The 20,524-nt window shown below is 45.3% G+C and overlaps 1 protein-coding gene across 4 annotated transcripts in view; it reads left to right on the top strand.

Annotated features, from left to right (window-relative positions):
* DYSF (dysferlin) overlaps nt 1–20,524 on the top strand; it is a 731,032-nt gene that overhangs the window by 624,618 nt on the left and 85,890 nt on the right. For all 4 annotated transcript variants that reach the window (XM_029594483.1, XM_029594497.1, XM_029594488.1 and 1 more), the window contains one exon: nt 2,668–2,810. In XM_029594483.1, the coding sequence (XP_029450343.1) occupies nt 2,668–2,810 (143 nt within the window). The remainder of the gene's footprint in view (nt 1–2,667; nt 2,811–20,524) is intronic.

Consider the following 20,524-nt stretch of genomic DNA (forward strand, 5'->3'; position numbering starts at 1 on the left):
CACTTTCCTTTCCTGCCTCAAAATGAGTGAGTCAGCCTCTTAGAGAGAGAACAATGGATTGGCACAGAAGTAAGCAATAGGCCATGCTCAACCTCTATTTGGCTAAGATTCTGCACTGAGGATGGTTCCTTCTTGGCCTTTTGTCTGAGAGTGAGAATCTGTACAATATAGCGAGGAGAGGTGAGGAGAGTTAATGCCTTGTAACTGGACTCCGTGGTGGGCATGATGATGCTATGACCATTGCCAAAACAGGAAGATTAAATCTCCTACTAAAAAAAAAAAAAAAAAAGATAAAAACTAGGCCACTTTTGGGTGTGAGGTAAGACAGATTTGGTAAAGTGTGAATGACTGCTGCTTATTTACTTACACTCAATGGGGTAGATTTTCAGACATACGCGCGGGCGTACATGTGCACATGCTACCCGGCACGCACACATGTATGCCCAATTTTATAACGTGCGCGCGGGTCGGCACGCGCAAGGGGGTGCACAGTTGTGCACCTTGCGCGCGCCGAGCCCGCGCCAAGCCCGCGCTGCCTTCCCCCGTTCCCTACCCCCCCCTTTCCCCCCTACCTTTTTCTTTTTATTTCTTTTGTTTTAAAACTTACTTCAGCCCTGGGACTGAAGTAAGTTGCGCGATCCCCGGCACAGCGGCAAATGGCTGCTGTGCCGGGAGCCTCTGGCCCCGTCCCCTCCCCTCCCCGCCACTTTTTGCAAACCCCGGGACTTACCCGCATCCTGGGACTTTATGCGCGTCGCCAGGCCTTTTGAAAATAGAACCGGTGCGCGTAACCTTTTGAAAATCCGACCCAATGTGTAACAGAAAAGAGAAAAAAGTCACGCCCCATTGTGCTGTGTGCTACTAAAGCTGTCAACATGTATCATTAATTGCAGTATGGCACACCAAGATTCTTAATTCCTTCACATTTATATCAAAAGTCATACAATAGCAATTTTTAAAAGGCCTAGAAAATGGAAGACGTCACCAAGATGATATAAATTTAACATTAGGACGCCAACGTTATGCTTTGTAAAAGTTTACATTTAGCATTAAACCGGTTTTGATGGAGTTCCTTTAAAACAGACATTTTGGGGACAATTTGGAATAGCACACATTGCTATAAGCTCTGTGGGTATTCTTGTATGCTTTGGTTCCAGCCCTTTCCTGGAACTAAACCGATGGCAGCCATGCTCTCCTACAGGAGCCGAGAGGAGCTGTGTAGCCTCAGGTCTGTGTGACCTCATCTCCATGTGCCAGGAAAGCTTTCACCCAAGCAATGGCTTCCCAGGCACATGCAGTAAAGGTCATCAGAACGGAACCTGCACGCGCATGGAGATGATGTCAGCGAAACAGAGCCTACAGGGCTCCTCTTGGCTCCTTTAGGAGAGTGCAGCTGCCGTCGGAAGGACGCCCTTGAATACAGCAGGTTGTTCTGCCTGCACTGGCTTTAGGGAGGTTTGGAAATGCTGCCTCCGCAGCTGTTCAAGACACACAAAATTAGGGTGAAAATCGGTTTAAACTAATTTTCACATTTGGGAATGTGTGGGTGAAAATTGATTTGAACTGAACACGAAGGTCCCTATCAATCAGAAATATGTCACTGTTTGTTTCAGAGCCTTGCTGTAGTATTAGAATATTATGAAACTCAGCATACTTCAGTGATGGGAAAAGCTGTTTACATATAATCATTGGTAAAAATTTTCTGCAAAGGTATCACTGAATGCAAGGGAAGACTATTCATTCGGCAAGATGGAGTTTATGAAGTTTACATAGAAACGGTTGCTGTCTGCGAACTTTATAGAGTCTCTATTAGTACTTATTTTAACACTCATTACCAAGTCATTATATACAGTAATTATTTTTCAGTGGTAAACTACACAATGGCCATTATGATACTCTGTTGCCAGTAATTTCTGCAAATGAGAACAATATGAACAGTGAATGTGTACCAAGAATGACAGTTCTAAAGAAAAACAGAAAAATCAGAAGAAATTATAGAGCAATGAGAAACATGGATGCAGATATATATAGAAAAAGTAACAAAGAAAAGATTATGGGCAGAAACATCAGTATGCACATATGCTGCACTTTGGAACATAGAAATCATTTCTGGGTAAAAGTACACGCATCGTGCAGCAGCACACGTACTTTTATCTGCTGTGAAAAGTATGTTTGTATTGGATGTGAGCTTGAGACACACTGGATTCTCAGGAGCCAGGGGGATCTTGAGGCAATGCCTACCTGCCATTTTTTGCCCATCAGTTTTTGCAGGCTCTTTCACTATTTCTAAAATAAAATCTTTTTATACCTCCTTAAACATTTAAGTATGGTTAGGCCACAATTTGTGGTTCTTTAATAAACATGATATAAATCTATGATTAGTAAGAGGGGGGCTTAAAAGCTGCTGGATGGTGTGCATGTTCTGTAGTTTACAATTCTTACAGTTCTTACTCATTTTAACTTTCTGCAATACGATCAAACTCTAACCCTATTATTTGTTTTTTAATAAAATGTACAGCATGGCTCAGTGGCTTGGAAGCGCTTGCAGCTTAGAGAGACTACTGTTTTAAAAGTCTACTTGATTTTAGTCCACTCTTTTAAAAATGTTTTAGTTCCACTTTATTAACTAAGTTGGTTTGTAATATTAAGCTATTGTTTTGGTTTCAGGTCTGGACCCAATCAGTGGCGTGATCAACTCCGACCTTCTCAGCTTCTTCAGATCTTCTCTCAGCAGCACAACTGCAAAGCTCCTATCTACAAGCAAGAGAAAATAATATTTAAAGGCCATGAGTATACCCTGTCACAGTTTGGTAAATATTTACTAGGAGATGCCAAAGAGTATATTTTAGGAAGAAAACACTGAATCTGTTTTTCCCTTCATTATTTCCTTGTGGTTCATCCTGACTTTGCTGAACCCTCACCACAAGTCTCTCTGCATTAACTTTGTCTGCTGCACGTTTTTCTCTAGTTCCATGGAGCCTGCTGTAATTCCTTGAATTGAATGCATCAGTGATTCAGCAGTACATAAAATGCATTTTTTTTAATGCTTTCCAGCATACAGAATGCTGGAAAGATTATGTAAATGGGATCAATGTTCGTTCATCCATCCCGCCTGTCTGTAGGCACGATAATTCCCAAAAAAAAAAAAAGGATGGGAATTCACCAAATTTGACATGCAGCAAAATAAATGTGAATATCTCAGATGAGTTTGAAAACCAGAAACCTCAGATAAGTATTTTCAGAGAAATAAGCCTCCAAGCAAAAAAAACCCCAAAAACCACCATTGCTTTCTATGGGAATCTGATAGAAGCTGTTGGACCTGTTAGAGTGTTGACCAGCACTCCATTCCAAATGCCTCCGCAATTTTCTAGCACTTTGCCACAGAGAAAAGCAACACAGGCAGAGAGAAACAGAGACGGAATATAACAGATATTTCATCTGCTCTGGCTGCAGGAGGGATGAGAAATTTTCGATCTGGGCCCCTGCAGCTATTACCCTGCATGCTGTTTCCACTTGATTGCTTCTAAGACCTGAGTCCTCCGCAGCAGACTTTAAACAGGGATCTGTCAGTCGGGGTAGAATGAATATAAATAAATAAACACATACATCCTGGGAAGCATGGAGTTTTACTCAGCATGTAATAGGGCATGCATGCTCTGTTTTTGGAGTGAGGAAAATACGGTTGCAGGGGATTGGTAGTTTAGACACCTCTACACACACCCACATAGCACCATGCACTGTTCCCTAGGGGTGTGCATTCGTTTTCGACGTAGTGGCAATCCGCAATGTATATGTCCCTATTTGTTGTATTTGTGAGGTCATGAAACGTATGGCGAACCTCCACGAATACAACATATCTAACGAATAAACCCCCCACCCTCCTGACCCCCCCAAAACTTATCAAAAGTCCCTGGTGGTCCAGCGGGGGTCCTGGCGCGATCTCCTGCACTCGGGCCGTCGGCTGCCGGTATTCAAAATGGCGCCGATAACCTTTGCTCTTACTATGTCACAGGGGCTACCGGTGCCATTGGTCGGCCCCTGTCACATTGTAGGAGCACAAGATGGCGCCGGCCATCCATTGCTCCTACCGTGTGACAGGGGCCGACCAATGGCACCAGTAGCCCCTGTGACATAGTGAGGGCAAAGGCTATCGGCGCCATTTTGAATACCGGCAGCCGACGGCCCAAGTGTAGGAGATCGTGCCAGGACCCCCGCTGGACCACCAGGGACTTTTGGTATGTCTTGGGGGGGTCAGGAGGGTGGGGGGTTGTAGTTAATTAAATTTAAAGGGTTGGGATGGGTTTTTTTGGGGAAACGAATACATATGTAACTAATGAACGGATCGGGGTCCCCCAAGAACGGATGCAACGGATTTGGCTCCCCACGAATACAAATTCCGAATGGGATGAATCCGTCCCTGCTGCACATCCCTACTGTTCCCCCACCCCTCCACACACATACACTCCCACACATATACACCTGCACACACACAACACACTTCCTATGCACACTTCCTCAAATACACTGCCCTGCACAACTTATACCCATACACCTCTTAACATGCATCCACAAACAAACCCTATTCTACAGTCCCATACACACCTACCATACACATACACACCTGTATCCAGCACACCCAAATCTATGCTCCCAGAGAGAGAAAAAATAAATGATATAGCTTACATAGAAACATAGAAATGACGGCAGAAGAAGACCAAAACAGCCCATCCAGTCTGCCCAGCCAGCTTATGCACTTTTTTTTTCTCTCACATACTTATCTGTTTCTCTTGGCTCTTAGTAACCTTTTTTTATTCTATTTCCCTTCCACCCCCACCATTAATGTAGAGAGCAGTGTTGGAACTGCATCTAAGTGAAATAGCTTAATTTAGTTAGGGGTATTAACCACCGCAATAAGCAAGCTACACCCATGCTTATCTGTTTAATCAGACTGTGTAATTCAGTCCTTGTTGATTGTTGCCAGAATATAGATCAACCTTTCTTCATTCTCTATTCAACCCCCCCCAAACACACATACACACTCCTTTGTATACACACTCACACCCCACATACATATTTGCCCCACTTACCACATGGCCATAGCTCCCAAAAGCCCCACATCTCACAAATTCCCTTACACAACCTTGCCATATATTACTTCCACACACAAGCTACCCAAACACACATCTATCCTCCACCAATGCTCATCCTGACATCTACATACACCCACTTCTCCACATATATATATATATATACATTCATTCCCCAGACACCCCATGCATACATCCCCTTCACACATGTCCATTTTATATACAACTCCAACATACACCCACACACATACAACACCCACCCACAAAGACCTACAAACACTCCCTCACAACTATATCAACTACCTACAAACACATAGCCATAATCAAAAAACACATCTCACATCTCACAACCTTTCCACAAATCCCTCCCACCCACATGATCCCCTACCCATCCAAAAACACACATCCCACACATCCATTCCTTCAGATATCTTACACACTTAAACCCACACTTCTCACAGCCCTATCCACCCACATTCTCAAGCACAAACTTCTACTATCTAGACCCCCCCATCCACATGTACACACAGACATCCCTAATACATGTGCATCTTCAATTCCCCCAAACACCCCCCCCATCACAAACCAACCCAAAGCCAACACCCCAAACTCACTGCTACAAATCTATATTGGAAAGCATTCCCAAAGCTATACCTCTGCATGCTTTTCCTACTTGTTGAAATATTTAAAGTGAAGGAATAGTACCCACTGTTGAAGGAATGAAAGCTTGCTCTTTGATTCAACATGCACATTATCCTAAGTAATTCAAATACCATACTTAAGACAGTATAAACATTTTTAAATTGCAAGTATTGGAAATTATCAGAAAATAAACCAATATTTTACTACCGAAAAGCCAGGAGAAACATGCATTAGTGACAGGTAGATTCAGCACTTCAGTCACTTTCTGGATTCAAACTGTGACAAACTGTAATAAATGTCTGTTTGAATCTAGCTAGTGGCTATAAATTCAAAATTCAAGAAACTTTATCAACATGACAATGAATCCTACTTTCAAATCTATGCATGGCAGAGCATTTGCGTACATAACTGGACATGTAGAGATTAATGCTACGTAGTATTTTATAAACTGTGTGACAGGAGCTGCACAGTGTGTAAAATACCATTTATTTCTGACCTGAAAGTATGCACGTACATTTCAGTACATGCATATATTTCCAATACAAGAAAACACGTGCTTTCTCTGTCTATTTTATAAACATACTAGCGGTACCCGGCCACGCGTTGCAGTGGCAGAGTCAGGTTCTTTACCCTCCCTCCCCCTTCCCTTTGCTCATTTACCTCAGTCACTCATCCTCCTCCCCCTTGGTCACTCACCCCCCCCTTCCCTCCCCTGTCCCCACTCCAACTCTCTCCCCTGACACTCACCTCCCCCCTCATTCTCCCTCCCCTGACACTCACCTCCCCCCTCATTCTCCTCCCCTCACTGTCACCTCCCCCCGCCTACTGCCTACCCTTCAGATCAGAAAACCTTTCTTTCTATTTCTGTGGGAACCCCCACCCCAACCCCCCCCCCCCAATCTCAACCCTTTAAATCAAATAATAATCCCCCACCCTCCTGCTCCCTCCCAAGACCTGGGAAATTAAAATTGTTGGTGCTACATGTGGTCTGTCCCTGGGCGTCTGTGCGCGTTATGTAACCAAATAGGGGAGTGCCTAACCAAATTTGCACTTCCAAATTTGTTTTGTGGTCTGGGGAAGGCTATTTTGGTGCGTTCCCGAGATTGTGCAAGTTTAGTGTATGTATTTGTGTGTGAACCTCCCCCTTCCCCCAAAAAACAACCCTATGAGAAAAGTTCTCTTAAACTAACCACCCCACACTCTCCTGCCCCCCCCCAGCCCTGCGAAAAACAGTAGCCCACCCCCCTGCCCCCCTCCAGAGTTGCTGAATGAATGAAACCTGCCCCCCCCTCGTGACCCCTCCCCAAGATGTTCGCAATAAATTCATTACCACCCCCCACCCTCCAGACCCCTCGAGACCTGATAAAAATGTCAGTCGGTGGAGCGGGCATTGAGGAGCGGTCCGGGAGCAATGTATTGGCGTTGGTCCGTCGGCTGCGCGCACTGAAACGGGTTCTGACGGCCCTTTGCCCTTACTATGTCAGTGGGGTGGAGCAATGGCAGTGGTAGGTCCTCTGACATAGTAAGGGCAAAGGGCCGCCGGCTGCCAGTCCTGAAAATGGCGCCGAGGGGCCCTCGCCCTTACTATGTCACATGGGCTACTGCCGCCATTGGTGTCCCCGAGTGGCATAGTAAGGGAAAGGGCCGTCGGCGCCATGTTGATTGCTGGCAGCTGACGGCCGTAGTCCAGGAGATGTGTCCTGGACCGGTCCTTGCCCCCCGCTGGAGCCTCCCGGACTTCTGTCAGGTTTTGTGTGTGTTGTGAGGACCTGGGAAGTAAATAAATTTGGCATGTATGTGGGGGGTGTGAGGAGGGTGGTTTTGTGTGTGCTGGGAGGCTGTGGGAAGTAAATCAATTTGGCATGTGTGTGGGCGGTGTGAGGAGGGTGATGGGTGTATTTTATCTGTAAAGGAAATAGTTATCTTCCGGGGAAAAAAGTGCGCGAATGTGTTAAAATGGAAGTGAAATGTGGACCTGGACTGGCGAAATGATTAGTGTAGCGTGTGTTAGCGTAAGGTGTAACAGATGGCGCTTACGTCCAGCAGATGTCGCTGTTTTCTCAAAAAAAATTTTAAACCTATTTTACCTGTCATAGGTGTGACATATCTGTAATGTAAGTACAGAAGAACCTTCCTGTATGCAAAATGAAGGTTGTGTCCAAATTTGAAAGCAATCGGTTCAGTGGTTTCTGAGATTAGCGATTTTGTCCAAACTGTTTAACATTTTTATTTATATAGATGTTTAAATATTTTACGCGCAAAATAATCATGGGCACAGAATAAACACCCAGAATGCAGCTAATAGAGCTCATCACATGTGCCAGGTAGATGAGGCTATTAGCTGTTACCCCTGATGCACCCAACACGTACTTTTTAATTCGGCAAATCTAATGCCAGCCCTGGTGCTGGCATAAAGTCTTGCCACACATCAAGGGCTCTACTAAAAAACAAAAAATACTGCTTTTCTGTGGTTCATCCTACTTAGTATGGCTGCAAAACTAAGACCAACTCCTTGGGATGACTAAAAATTATTAAAAAATGAAAGGCTGGATGAAAAACTTTTTTGGACGGACAATATACAAGCAATATACACACGCAATATACAAGCAATATACATGCTTCACGCCATGTATATTGCGTGTGTATATTGTGCAGGTAAATTATCAGTGGCAGGATAAAACGGATGCTCGTATTGAGCATCCATTTTCCTAACCTGCACACAGCCATGTCTCCTGGGCGCCCGATGCTTTTGAGTGCCAGTGACCCACAATTTATCCTTAGGAGCAGATTTTCGAAGGCATAACCTGAGAAAATCTGCCCCTGCGCGCGCCGAGCCTATTTTGCATAGGCTCGGTGGCGCGCACAAGCCCCTGGACGCGCGTATGTCCCGGGGCTTTCAAAAGTGGGCGGTCCGGGGGCAGGTCTGGTGGCGTGACCGTGGTCTGGGGGCGTGGGGCCAGGGGGCAGTCCGGGGGCGTGATGGCGGTCCGGGGGCGGTTCGGGGGCGTGTCCCAAGCCCTCCTCCTTTCCGGCTGTGCCTGAGGTTCATAAAAAATAAAATAAGGTAGGGGGGGTTTAGGTAGGACTGGGGGGAGGGGAGAAGGGAGGGGAAGGTGGGGGGGGGCCGGAAAAAAAGTTCCCTCCAAGGCCGCTCCGATTTGAAGGGAATGGGGACAGCCATTGGGGCTCCCCTTGTTCTCGGCGCGCGCAAGGTGCACATGTGTGCACCCCCTTGCACGCGCCCAGCCCGGATTTTATAACATGTGCACAGTAGCACGCGCATGTTCTAAAATCGGGCATAGATTTGTTCGCGCCGGGTTGGGCGAACAAATCTATGCCCGCGCATAAGTTTTAAAATCTGCCCCTTAGGGGTAGATTTTTTTTAAAAAGCGCGATCGCGTACTTTTGTTTGCGCAGCAGGTGCAAAAAAAAGTACGCTGGATTTTATAAGATACGCGCATAGCCGCGCGTATCCTCTAAAATTCTGGATCGGCGCGCGCAAGGCTGCCGATTTTGGGCAGCCTGCGCGCGCCGAGCCGCGCAGCCTGCCTCCGTTCCCTCCGAGGCCGCTCCGAAATCAGAGCGGCCTTGGAGGGAACTTCCTTTCGCCCTCCCCTCACCTTCCCCTCCCTTCCCCTACCTAACCCACCCCCCCGGCCCTATCCAAACCCCCCCCCCCCTTACCTTTATTCCTAGATTTACGCCTGCGAGAAGCAGACGTAAATCTATGCGCGCCAGCAGACTGCTGGCGCGCCGTCTTCCAACCCGGGGGCTGGTCCGGAGGCCTGGACCACGCCCCCGGGCCGGCGCCACGCCCCCGGGCCGCGCCATGCCCCCGGACCCGCCCCCGAAACACCGCATCATCCGGTCCCGCCCCGACATGCCCCCGACACGCCCCCTTCGAAAAACCCCGGGACCTATGTGCGTCCCGGGGCTCTGCGCGCGCCGGCGGCCTATGGAAAAGAGGCGCGCCGGCGCGCAAGGCCATGCTCACATAAATCTGGGCGGATTTACGCGAGCACGGCTTTTAAAATCCGCCCGTTAGTGCGTACTTTTTAGTGCAGCAGCTAATTAGAATATTTGTATCACGTGCCCAAGAGGTGTGGATGTGTGCCCGTTGAAAAAAGGGGTACCCAGCTTGGATGCACATTTATACGTGCGTGATATTGCTTCAGCTCCCTAGGGTGAGCAATTTAAAAAATCTCTTTTCTATAGATAAAGCACTATTTTACTTGCAGAAATGTTTTTGAAAATTGCCCTCACTGTGGTAAAAGAAAAGAATCATGTAACCACTTCATCAAGGGGTATGGCCTCACTGGGTTAAGGGTTCTACTTAGACAGATTGGGGGGGGGGGGGTAAAATATTTACTGGAAAAGGCTGACCAGACCTTTCCCTGAATGCTTTGAATCTCTTTTCTAATACAAACTGGTAAAAATTTCCGACAGCAATCTCTTATGATTCCAACCAATCTGTTTTTATTTACAGAGAAGTATTTGCAAAATCTACTGTCATAAATTTCAGGAATTCCAGCTTTGAATTCCTTTATTAGTTGTGCAGAGAGTTGCCATATGGTTTGAGATTGTGTGGTTTAGCTGGGCAATATATTTTATGGCAGGACATGTGATAAGGAGGGCTAAAGAGCAAGCTAACACACACCAGTAGCCTAGAGGAATTCTCTGGTTGGAATCCCACCTGTATTAATACAGTGTGGCTGACAAGGCCCTGGACCTAGAAAAACAATGCGGAAGTCGATCCAACGCAGCAGGAATGCCACCAAAACAAAATTAGATCGGTGTCAAGAAATGTGGGCTGCTTCAGGGGCTATGTATATAAAAGAACAACGTGAAATTGAAGATGATTTATTCAGGCAATGTTAAAAACAGAAAATCCTTCCAAGTAACTAGTGGTGCAGCTATAGACATCAGCTTGAGCACAAAGGCTCAGCGCACAGCTTGTGAACTGATTGGCGTCTCAGCAGCCCGGAAATCTACTGTATTTGTCCACCGATCTAATTTTGTTTGGTTGCATTCCTGACAAGACCCTGGATACACAGTTAGAAAAAGAAACGTCCATATTTACTCACATAAGGCAAGTGAAGAAAGGTGACATATAGCTGGAGCATGCTAGGACAAATATATATATACAGGTGAATTGTAAAAGCCCCATGTGCGCCAAAGCTGAGAGAGACGCACCGAAGTCGGGCTGGTGCCTGCCGCTCGGATTTTAAAAAGTGCCTGAGCGTGTGCCCCGGGAGGCGCACACAAATTGTTTTCTGAAAAAGGAGCAGGGCTCGGTCTGGGCAGGGCATTGGCATTCCAGGATTTATGAATGAAACCAGCACGTAAATACTTACGCACACAAGCACGCGCCGGAATCCCCTACTGCGTAATTTTACTTCTGCTGTGGATGGCGTGTAAGTCCCAAAACAAACAAATCTAGGCTTGTCAACAAGGTTTTAAGGGTTGGGGCTAATAGGGTAAAAGGGAGGGTAATTAACTATGGGGGAGAGGTTTACGAAGTCCTACGCTTTACCTGGGTGAACTGGGAATAAACTGAGGAAACCGGTAATTGTGTCGGCGCACGTGTCTACTAAAATCCCCCTGCTTAGGCGGTAGAGGCGGCATTTGTGCACACATGCACTTATATTAGCAAATGGTCGCGTCTCTGGGCGCAAGCCAGCATACGCGTGTACATGTTCCCCCGCGCACCAGTATCAAAGTTATCCTCCCTGTCTTTGGTATCCAATGTAACACCATATATAGCGATACTTAAAATTGACTGTCAGATGACATAGGCAACATGTAAGCTTATGCATAGGGGTAGTTTTTAAGAGAAGCGCATGCGGGGTACATTTGTGTGCACTACCTGGCGAGCACAAATGTACACCCGATTTTATAACATGTGCGCGGTGTAGCGCGCACATGTTATAAAAGCCGGGGTCAGCGCGCGCAAGGGGGTGCACGTTTGTGCACCTTGCGCGTGCCGAGCCCTAGGGGAGGCCCGATGGCTTTCCCTGTTCCCTCCAAGAAATCGGAGCGGCCTCGGAGGGAGCTTTTCTTCCACTCCCCCCACCTTCCCCTCCCTTCCCTTATCTAACCCACCCCTCAGCCCTACCTAAATCCCCCCCACACCTTGTTTAACTTTTTACGCCTGCCTCTGTCAGGCGTATCTTGCGCGCGCCGAGCGCGCCATCCCCGGCACATCCGCTGTGCCGGAGGCCTAGGTCCCGCCCCCGGATCGTCCCTGGATCAGTGCCCCGCCCACGGCCCCGCCCCCTTCCCGCCCCTTTTTCAAAGCCCCAGGACATACGCGCGTCCCGGGGCTTGCGCGCACCGCCGAGCCTATGCAAAATAGGCTCGGTGTGTGCAGGGGCAGGTTTTCGGGGTTATGTGCGTAAGTTAGGCACATAACCCTTTGTAAATCTACCCCATAGGTATTAGTTACAGTAAGTTAATGAATATTAAAATAGAGTATTAAGTATTGCCAGCTGATTTGTTGATTGCTTATTATCATGATCTGTACAGCATATATAAAAATGAAAACTATGACACTGGTTCAGAACAGGTTCCTGATTTTTTATGGTAATCTTTTTTTTTTTTTTTTATCAGAGTACATGCATCTGATAAGAAATAAAGAAAATAGATTACAATCTGTTAATAGTTCTTGTTTTTAAAAGTATTTTTGTACATATTCAGACTGTGTAATACAGAGCTAAGAGTTTGGGCCTGATGAGAAATTTCATAATGGCCAGTTTTTATATGGAAATTCCTCACTAGTCTACAGGAAACTTGATAGTAAAAGCACCTTACGTTTCAGCTTTATTTATTTATATACCATCTGTACCAAGGTGATTTATATATATATATATATATTCATAAATACAGAAGCAAACACCTCTCAAATAATCACTCTGATCAAAGTGAACTTAGAGAGGGAAATAGTACCTAGACTATTACCGCAAATACTACTATAAGACTAGAGACAATATCGTCAGCACATGCTCAAAGACAATTTAATCTGCTGCCTCTCGCCCGCAATGGGCCACAGGCAGTTTTCAGCCTTATGAGCAATATTTATTTAATCATTTATTGTCTCATGTCTCATAATATACCCAACATCCACTTAATTCATTATTTATTAAACCAATGAAATTAATGTTATTTAAGCATCTATTAAGCCACCGTGTATCAGCCTAATGTCAAACATTAGCAAAACGAATACTTAGCCAACTTGGAGATCACTTAGAACCCAAACCCGACATGGGCCATGTTTCGACTGTAAAAAGTCTTCTTCAGGGGGAACAAATCTTTATCTTTTTCTTAGTGATGGCAAAATATTCACATACATAAGAAGATAATACAAACATCTCGGCCAAAATAAAAATCAGCTCAGATAGTCCAGTAAATGGACTGCATTCACAGATGTGCCTGTCCAAACAGAACCGTTTTCAGCTTAAATTTTAAAAATTTTCCGTACTGATTCAGTCATAAATCCATGGGCAGCGAATTCCACAAGGGGTATGGGCTGCTGCCAAGAAAGCCCTTTCTCTGGTTTCAGCTAGGCGGGCATGCTTGGGAGAGGGAACGTCAAGTAAGCCTCGCTGTGCGGAGTGGAGGGATCGCCCCGGGTTGTGAATTTAAAGCAGTTATTGAAGCAGCAGCACACTACTCCTCTAGAAACGCATTAACTTTGGGCAAAGCCACAGGCAAGTCCGAATATCTGCAGCGGACTGAGTCTTTCCTCGAGTGGGTTGACTGATCTGACCAAATCACTTGAGCATCCCAGAATAGGAAGGCATTCCAGCCAAAAGGGACCCAAATCTCTCTCTGCACCTTGCAAGGCAAAGATTACTACAATTTTCGGGTGCGGATAACAGAAGTGGACTGCTGGAAATGGGAGGTTCTGCTGATTTTAATGCGTTGACCTCCTAGTAGGGGGCAATAAGCGAGCCCAACCTAGGAATAGGGTGAGTGGCTGAAATGTTTTTAAGGTGGCACTGGAATTAGCCTGGCGATATGTTCACTTTTTCGTCTTCCTCCCTGGAATTGCCCAGTCTCTCTTTACAATTCCAGATTTAGAGATTTCTAACTACACGGTGTCTTCTGACCTAGTTTACTTGAGCCTTTATACACAAGGGGTTTCATAAGTTATTTATGCAAGGGCTTATAGCACATAAACATATAAATGCTGATTCAACAGGTCTCCTCATTACTATATTGCAACAAGGAGCACCTGGTTCAGTTGTGCAGGGGCTACAATTACAAAGTATGGAAGTGAAGTAAAGACAATAGCAAGAATCTGGTTATGTTCAGTATTGTTGCTAGTTATATTAGGGTGAATTTTCAAAGGCTTTAGATGCCTAACTTTGGGAGTTAGGCACTTAAATCTGTCCCTTTGTTAGGTGCCCAAGTTCGTGACATTTCTAAATTGGCAAAATAATTTTTCAGACTTTGAGAAAATACAAATAAATTAGGGGTCTATATATTAAGGGGGCCGATGTAAAAAAGTTGTGCCGAAAGCGGGCGCTGTGTGTTCAGCGCCCGCTTTCATAACGCGCCCCCAGGCACCTCTCCTGGGGGTGCGATGCAATATTTAAATTAGGGCTTGTGCTGTCGAGGAGGCGCTAGGGGTGATTGCGTGCCCCTAGCGCCTCCTTGACAGTGTGAGCCGGAGAGAGGTCCGCTGTTGGTGGCTGTCCGCCGGTTAAGAAAACGGACGCTGAATTTATCTGTGTCCCGTTTTCCTAACCAGTGCACATGCAGGGGTTAGGAAAATGGGATGCTAATAAATTCAACATTCATTCTCCGAACCTGACTATGGGCACCAGAACGAGTTAATAAATCAATATTAAAGTGTCGGGCACTTAATATTAATTTATTCACTCCTTCACTTATTGCCGATTGGTCCCTTTACTGTCACATGTTAATGAAAGGACCAATCCGCTTTCAGAAGGCTGTCCTAAAAGGGGATTGATCCTTTCACTGACAAATGTCAGTGAAAAGGACCAATGGGCAATAAGTGAAGGAGTGAATAAATTAATATTAAGTGCCCAACACTTTAATATTGATTATACACTCCTGGTGCCAATAGTCAGGTTTGGAGAATGGACGCTGTATTTATCAGCATCCATTTTCCTAACTCCTGTCAGCGCTTTTTTAAAACTTTTTTTTTTATTATTTTTTTAAAGAGTTGCTCCTCCTACTTAATATCCCAACGATATTAAGTAGGAGGCAGTACAGAAAAGCAGTTTTTTCTGCTTTTCTGTACTAGTTTTAGTAACGCTCAGCAATTAATGCCTGCTCTGGGCAGGTGTTAATTTCTGATTGCTAAAATGTGCGTCCTAGACGCACAGTTTTTCTTTTTTGCATAGGGAGTGAATAGCTAATAGCCTTATTCACATGCATTTGTATGTGATGAGCGTTATTAGATTCACTCAGCATTGGACGCGCATTGTAGAGGCGCTAATCCCCTTATTGCATAAGGGGATTAGTTAGCGCCTATACAACCCACGTCGAACTGCGGGTTATACAATGCGCTGGGCTAAGCGCACTGTATTGCATTGGCCCCAAATAGTGTTAAAGCACCTTAAACACCTATATTATCACATTAAATCTTATTAACAGTAATGCACATGCATGCATTACCGTAACAACAGAAATTACTATAATACAAATATTAATGAACTGCATTTTGTCCAAATTCATGCAAAGCAGCTCATTCATATGAAATGGATTACTGCTAATCATGTTAGCACGTATGATTTTAACTAACCTTTCTGGGAGCGCAAACCATAACTATACATTCAAAGGGATGTAGTAAATGATGGCAGATAAAGCTAATAGGCCCATCCATCTGTTCAGTTGAGATTCTACCTTTTTGTTTTTCTACTACTTTGGATAGTTGAGCATATAAATTCTTATTTTGAAACCAACCCCAGCTCCCCTTCCCCCATTTCTTTGACCTGACCTTTCAAGCCTTTTTCTACCACTGCTTTCCATATCTACCTAAAGAATGTCCACATTTTGTCACCATGCTGGCCTCCATCTCCTCTGCTGGTGGCCCATTTCAGACCATGTCATCTTCCTCTTTGATTCTTCCTATAAAACCAATACTTAATCCAGCACCTTGATCCCCTTCCATGCCCTCTTACCAAGTTGTGTGGTAATCTAAGCAGCCTCCAAAATTATAAAGGTTGTTGTCCAAAACATCTGACCTTCCATAGTCCTTGATGATTGGGTTTTGACCAAGGCTGCTGCAGTTATTCCAGACTTTTTGAAAACTTGCTACAGCTGTAGCCCTGCTGCTCAAGGCTGTTACAGCTGCTCTATCCATGCAGGTTATCCTAGTCTTCTTGGAAGCCTGGTGCACTTGTACCACCACTCTCTACCCATTAGCTTGCATGATCCCCTCTTTTGGCCCTCTAAAGTTTAATATATCTGAGCAAACACTAAAGCCCTCGTTTGCATTTATTCACTGTGTGACTCCCCACCAACCTTTACCACTTACCAAGTAAGTAGGACTTTCTCTGGTACATAAGTATAGATATGTAAAAATATCTGTTACAGTTCTGGCTGCTGCGCAGCCTCCCCTCCGCCATAGGACTCTCCAGCATGAGGTTTCAGGCCTTCAGCCAGTCTTTCAGCCTCCATTCTACCAGGGGATCTCCATGAACACACTTCCTTGTCTGGCCAAGCTCCTCTCGCCCACCACACCCAGACCCCAGAATTATTTAACCCTGTTTGTCCCTTGCCCCGGTGCTTTGACATTGAGTCCCTTTTGGCTCCTTGCTTTTGCCACTTCTGCCTTGCAGCCTTCTCGGGCCATTCCTCGCTTTGCCTTCGGGCCTTCTGACCTGTGCCTTGCCCAACCTTGCCTTGTGGCCTTCAAGCCTTCTGTCCCCAGCCTTCCTTTGTCTTGCTTTGTGGCCATCCAGCCTTCCTTAGTCTTGCCCTGTAGCCTTAGGCCTTCCAGCTACTTCCTTGCTTGCAACCTATTCAGAACTACTGCTGACCTCTGGCCTTCTGGTCTTGTCTAACTTTGCGGCTTCTCTAAACCTCTCCCTGCCATGCCCCTCAGGGCCTTTCTGTACTGTTGCCTTTGGGTATTATGTTCCATGCTCTGTGTTGTTCTGTTTTGTCGTCGTCTGTCTGAATCCTAGTCTCTGTTCCAGTTGTGACAGTTCCATTCTTACCTGCACTCTGTTCCAGTTATTCCAGTTCACTCTTATCTGCACACAGCTCCAGTCTGTTCTGAGTTCCAGCATTGCCTGCCTTTCTCTAGCCTCAGTGAACTGCCCCAGTCTAGCTCTAGCCTCCTCATGCCATCCTGTGCCGCTCTGGAGATGGTGTCCCCCACACTCCTGCAGCACTGAAGCCACAACAATATCTACAGCAAAATCTAGGCTTTTCACCTCTGCAGTAAATTTTATGAAAATGCCATGGAATTTTGTCACCATAAAATTTATTGTAAGCTGTTATTCTAATTTATTGTAAATTGCACTGAGTGAATTTTGTATTCAGAAAGGTGGGTAATAAATCCAATTAATAAATACATGAATAAATATAGGGAATATTTTGATGAAACTGGAGAAAACGCCAAAATTTGTCTTTCACTAAAACCTTAAAAAAAATTGGAACTGCTGCAGAATTGGAAAACATAACCATTTTCCAGCTTAAGAAAATTCTCACATTAAAGCCTGTGATGAATAGTTATGTGAAAATACATGTTTTCAAAATGATAAAAATGTTCCTTTCTGCATGTCATGACATATAAACATAAAGACGATTACTTTGAAACAGCCACTTGGGCGTACATGTACACGTGTTTGTCGGCTCGAGTCCAGAGTTACATCCATTTTATAACATACACGTGTATATGCCCACGTTATAAAATAGCCAGGACGCATTTTATAACATTTTTAAATGGACGTGCGCACAAATGCCGTATCTACAGCGAAAGTGGGGGAATTTTATAAGGGATGCGCATAGACGCCATTGCTAGTTTTTCCCAGTTTGTTTCCAGTTCGCCTAGTTTAGGGATAGGACTTCCAAACCCCGCCTAATTTATTTCCCCTGTTATCCCCAAACCTTAAACCCCAAACCGATGACTAGCCTAGGTATTTTTTATTTTTAGGCTTACATGCCATCCGTGGAAGTAGTAAAGTCATGCAGCAGGGGACCCCGACGTGCACTTGTGCGTGTAAGTATTTATGCGCACATCTCTTGGTCTTCCCCCAACCCGCCCACATCCACGCCCCACCCCTTTTTCAGAACTTTTGACTTGTGCGCATAGTCCGAGATATGCGCGTAGATGAGCGGCTTATAAAATCCACTCGGCGTGTGCCGGCCTAACTTGTGCACATATCCCCTGGCACATATCACCTGCATGTGCGTACATTTGCTTTGAAACTTTCCATGGGTGCAGAGTATGCACAGTCACTTCCATTTGCCTTTTCTGCGAGTAGAAGTTTGCTGGAAAAGTAAATGCACAATGCATAGAGGCACAAGCGTCTTCCTTTCCCCCTCCCCAGGATGCTTCTTGCCCTCTGACATCTTCTTGCCCCTTGAGCATCTCTAACAGACAGACATGACCCTTTGATCAAACACAATTCCTTTTATGGCCGCAGCATAAACTTAAATTTAAACATAGTACATATTAGTAAATAAATATATTTCACATACATGATTTGAATCAAAACCCATTTAACTTAAAAAATACTGTACCAGAACAATTAACCCCACAGGGTGACCAGTTTTGCTTTTGTCTCGGCAACGGCTACTGCTGCCTCTCAAACTTTCTCTGCTACTTGAATGTAGAAGCCATTCTGTAGGTGCCTTTGGCACATCATGTGGCCACGACCCAGTTCTGTAAAAGTCCAGGGTCCCAGATTGCTCACTGTTGTCGTAGAATTCTCCACCATCGAAGCAAAGAAAAACTGCTGTTGTACTTAGGTTGCAATGCAATGCCTGCCGGTATGCAATGATTCAGTTGTGGTCCCTTCACAAGGCTCTTTCTTCCATTCATGCTGTGACAGCCTATATTAGTAAGAGAACATAAAGGGCTGGATTTTAAAACACCCACGCACGCTGTGCCTATGTGTAAAGCCCCGAGACGCGTGTAAGTCCCAGGGCCTCGAGAAAGGGATGGGGAGGGGGCGGGGTGGGGTGAGGCTAGAGGCCCCCGGCACAGCAGCCATTTACCAATGTGCCGGGGGATCGCGTGCCAGCAAGGTGCTGGCACGTGCAACCTGCGCCTGCCCCGAGGCAGGTGCAAGAGGTAAAATAGAAATTTTTTTTTGGGGGGGGGGGATAGGTTAGGGCTAGGGTCGGGTAGGTTAGGGGAAGGGGTAAGAAGGTTAGATTAGGGGGTAGGGAAGTTCTCTTCCAGGCCGCTCCTAAATTGGAGCGGCCTGGGAGGAAACTGGGGAAGGCCGCGGGCATCAGCGCGTGCAAGTTGCACAATTGTGCACCCCCTTGCGCGCACTGGCATTGCATGTTATAAAATCAGGGGTCCATGTGTGCGCCAGGTAGTACGCGCACATGGCCGCGTGCGCATGTTTTTAAAATCTACCCCAAAGTGGGTTGGCCGGATGGGTAAAAACTGGTCCAGTGCAAAAAGAGAGTAAGTTGCTCGTGGTCGAGCTCTTAAGGAACCTGGGCCATCCTTCACTTTTTCCCCTCTCTCTCCCACCTCCATAACTTCCCCCCTAGCTATTCCCCTATTCTCCTCCTTCTGTTGCCTTTCTCCTGCCTAATCTGCCCTCTTCCTCGTCTCATCACTTCATGTCCCCCTCCCCCTAACTTTCCTCATGGAGCCTGCATGCGCACCTGTATTTGTACCCAGCACTCGGCAGTAGCCTTAGGTGCATGGAGTCTAAGATTTGAAAATGCCATCTACATGTTTACTTTTACTTCCCTAACCTAAACATGCCCCTGGGAACGCCTCCTTTTAATGTGGCTTAAAGTCCACAGAAGGAAAGGGAGTAGGGCAAATTTCACACAAGTCAATTTATGTGGGTAAGACCTTTTTTTTTTACCCACGTAAACTGCTTTGAAAATTGCCCTCTTTAGGCATGAGTTTTAGTAACCATGATTTATGATAGGCAGCCAATTTTGGTTAGAGTTCTAATGTGAGCCTAAGCCATCATAAATCACTCAGTAGTGATGTCCTGGGATCATAAACCTATTCTTCATTTAAGCTTTCCAGCAGGTACAGTAATACCCAAGCAAGAGTCATAGGTCTTTTGAGTCTCATATACCATTAGCACCAGAGATGAGTGAATAATTCGCAGTTGACCTCAAACCGTATAGATTTCAGCCTTTTTAGAGTTCAAAAGGAACTTACTATTTTACCCAGATCTCTAGGGAAATCTTTTGATCTTAAAAAAAACAAACAAAAAAAAACTGCTTTGCTATCCAAAAATGGGGCAGTCAAAATTTTCTAGAGAATTTCATTTGTAAAAGGTTTAACAAACAATATGATGAAACTTTTCCACATTTGTTTAATTGCCCGACAAACCTATTTTGAAGGAAGTCACATATCATTACATAGCACAGTGCACCCTATAAAGAAAGGAGTTTGTTATGACTTAGTGATCACTACTTAGAGCTGCTGGGATCACTTTGTATTTTGCCAGCTCAACTTTCCTTTGGCCACAGTGTGATTTCTTTCAGTTTAGAGCTAATTGCATTTTACTTGTGATCATATTTAACCAGAATATATTGTATTTGGCAAAATATAATGCTTCATTTGCAGCTAATGTGTATTTAAGTAGAAGTTGGGGAAACCGTAGTTG

The sequence above is a fragment of the Rhinatrema bivittatum genome, chromosome 1 (assembly GCF_901001135.1).
Source record: "Rhinatrema bivittatum chromosome 1, aRhiBiv1.1, whole genome shotgun sequence".
NCBI lineage: Eukaryota > Metazoa > Chordata > Amphibia > Gymnophiona > Rhinatrematidae > Rhinatrema > Rhinatrema bivittatum.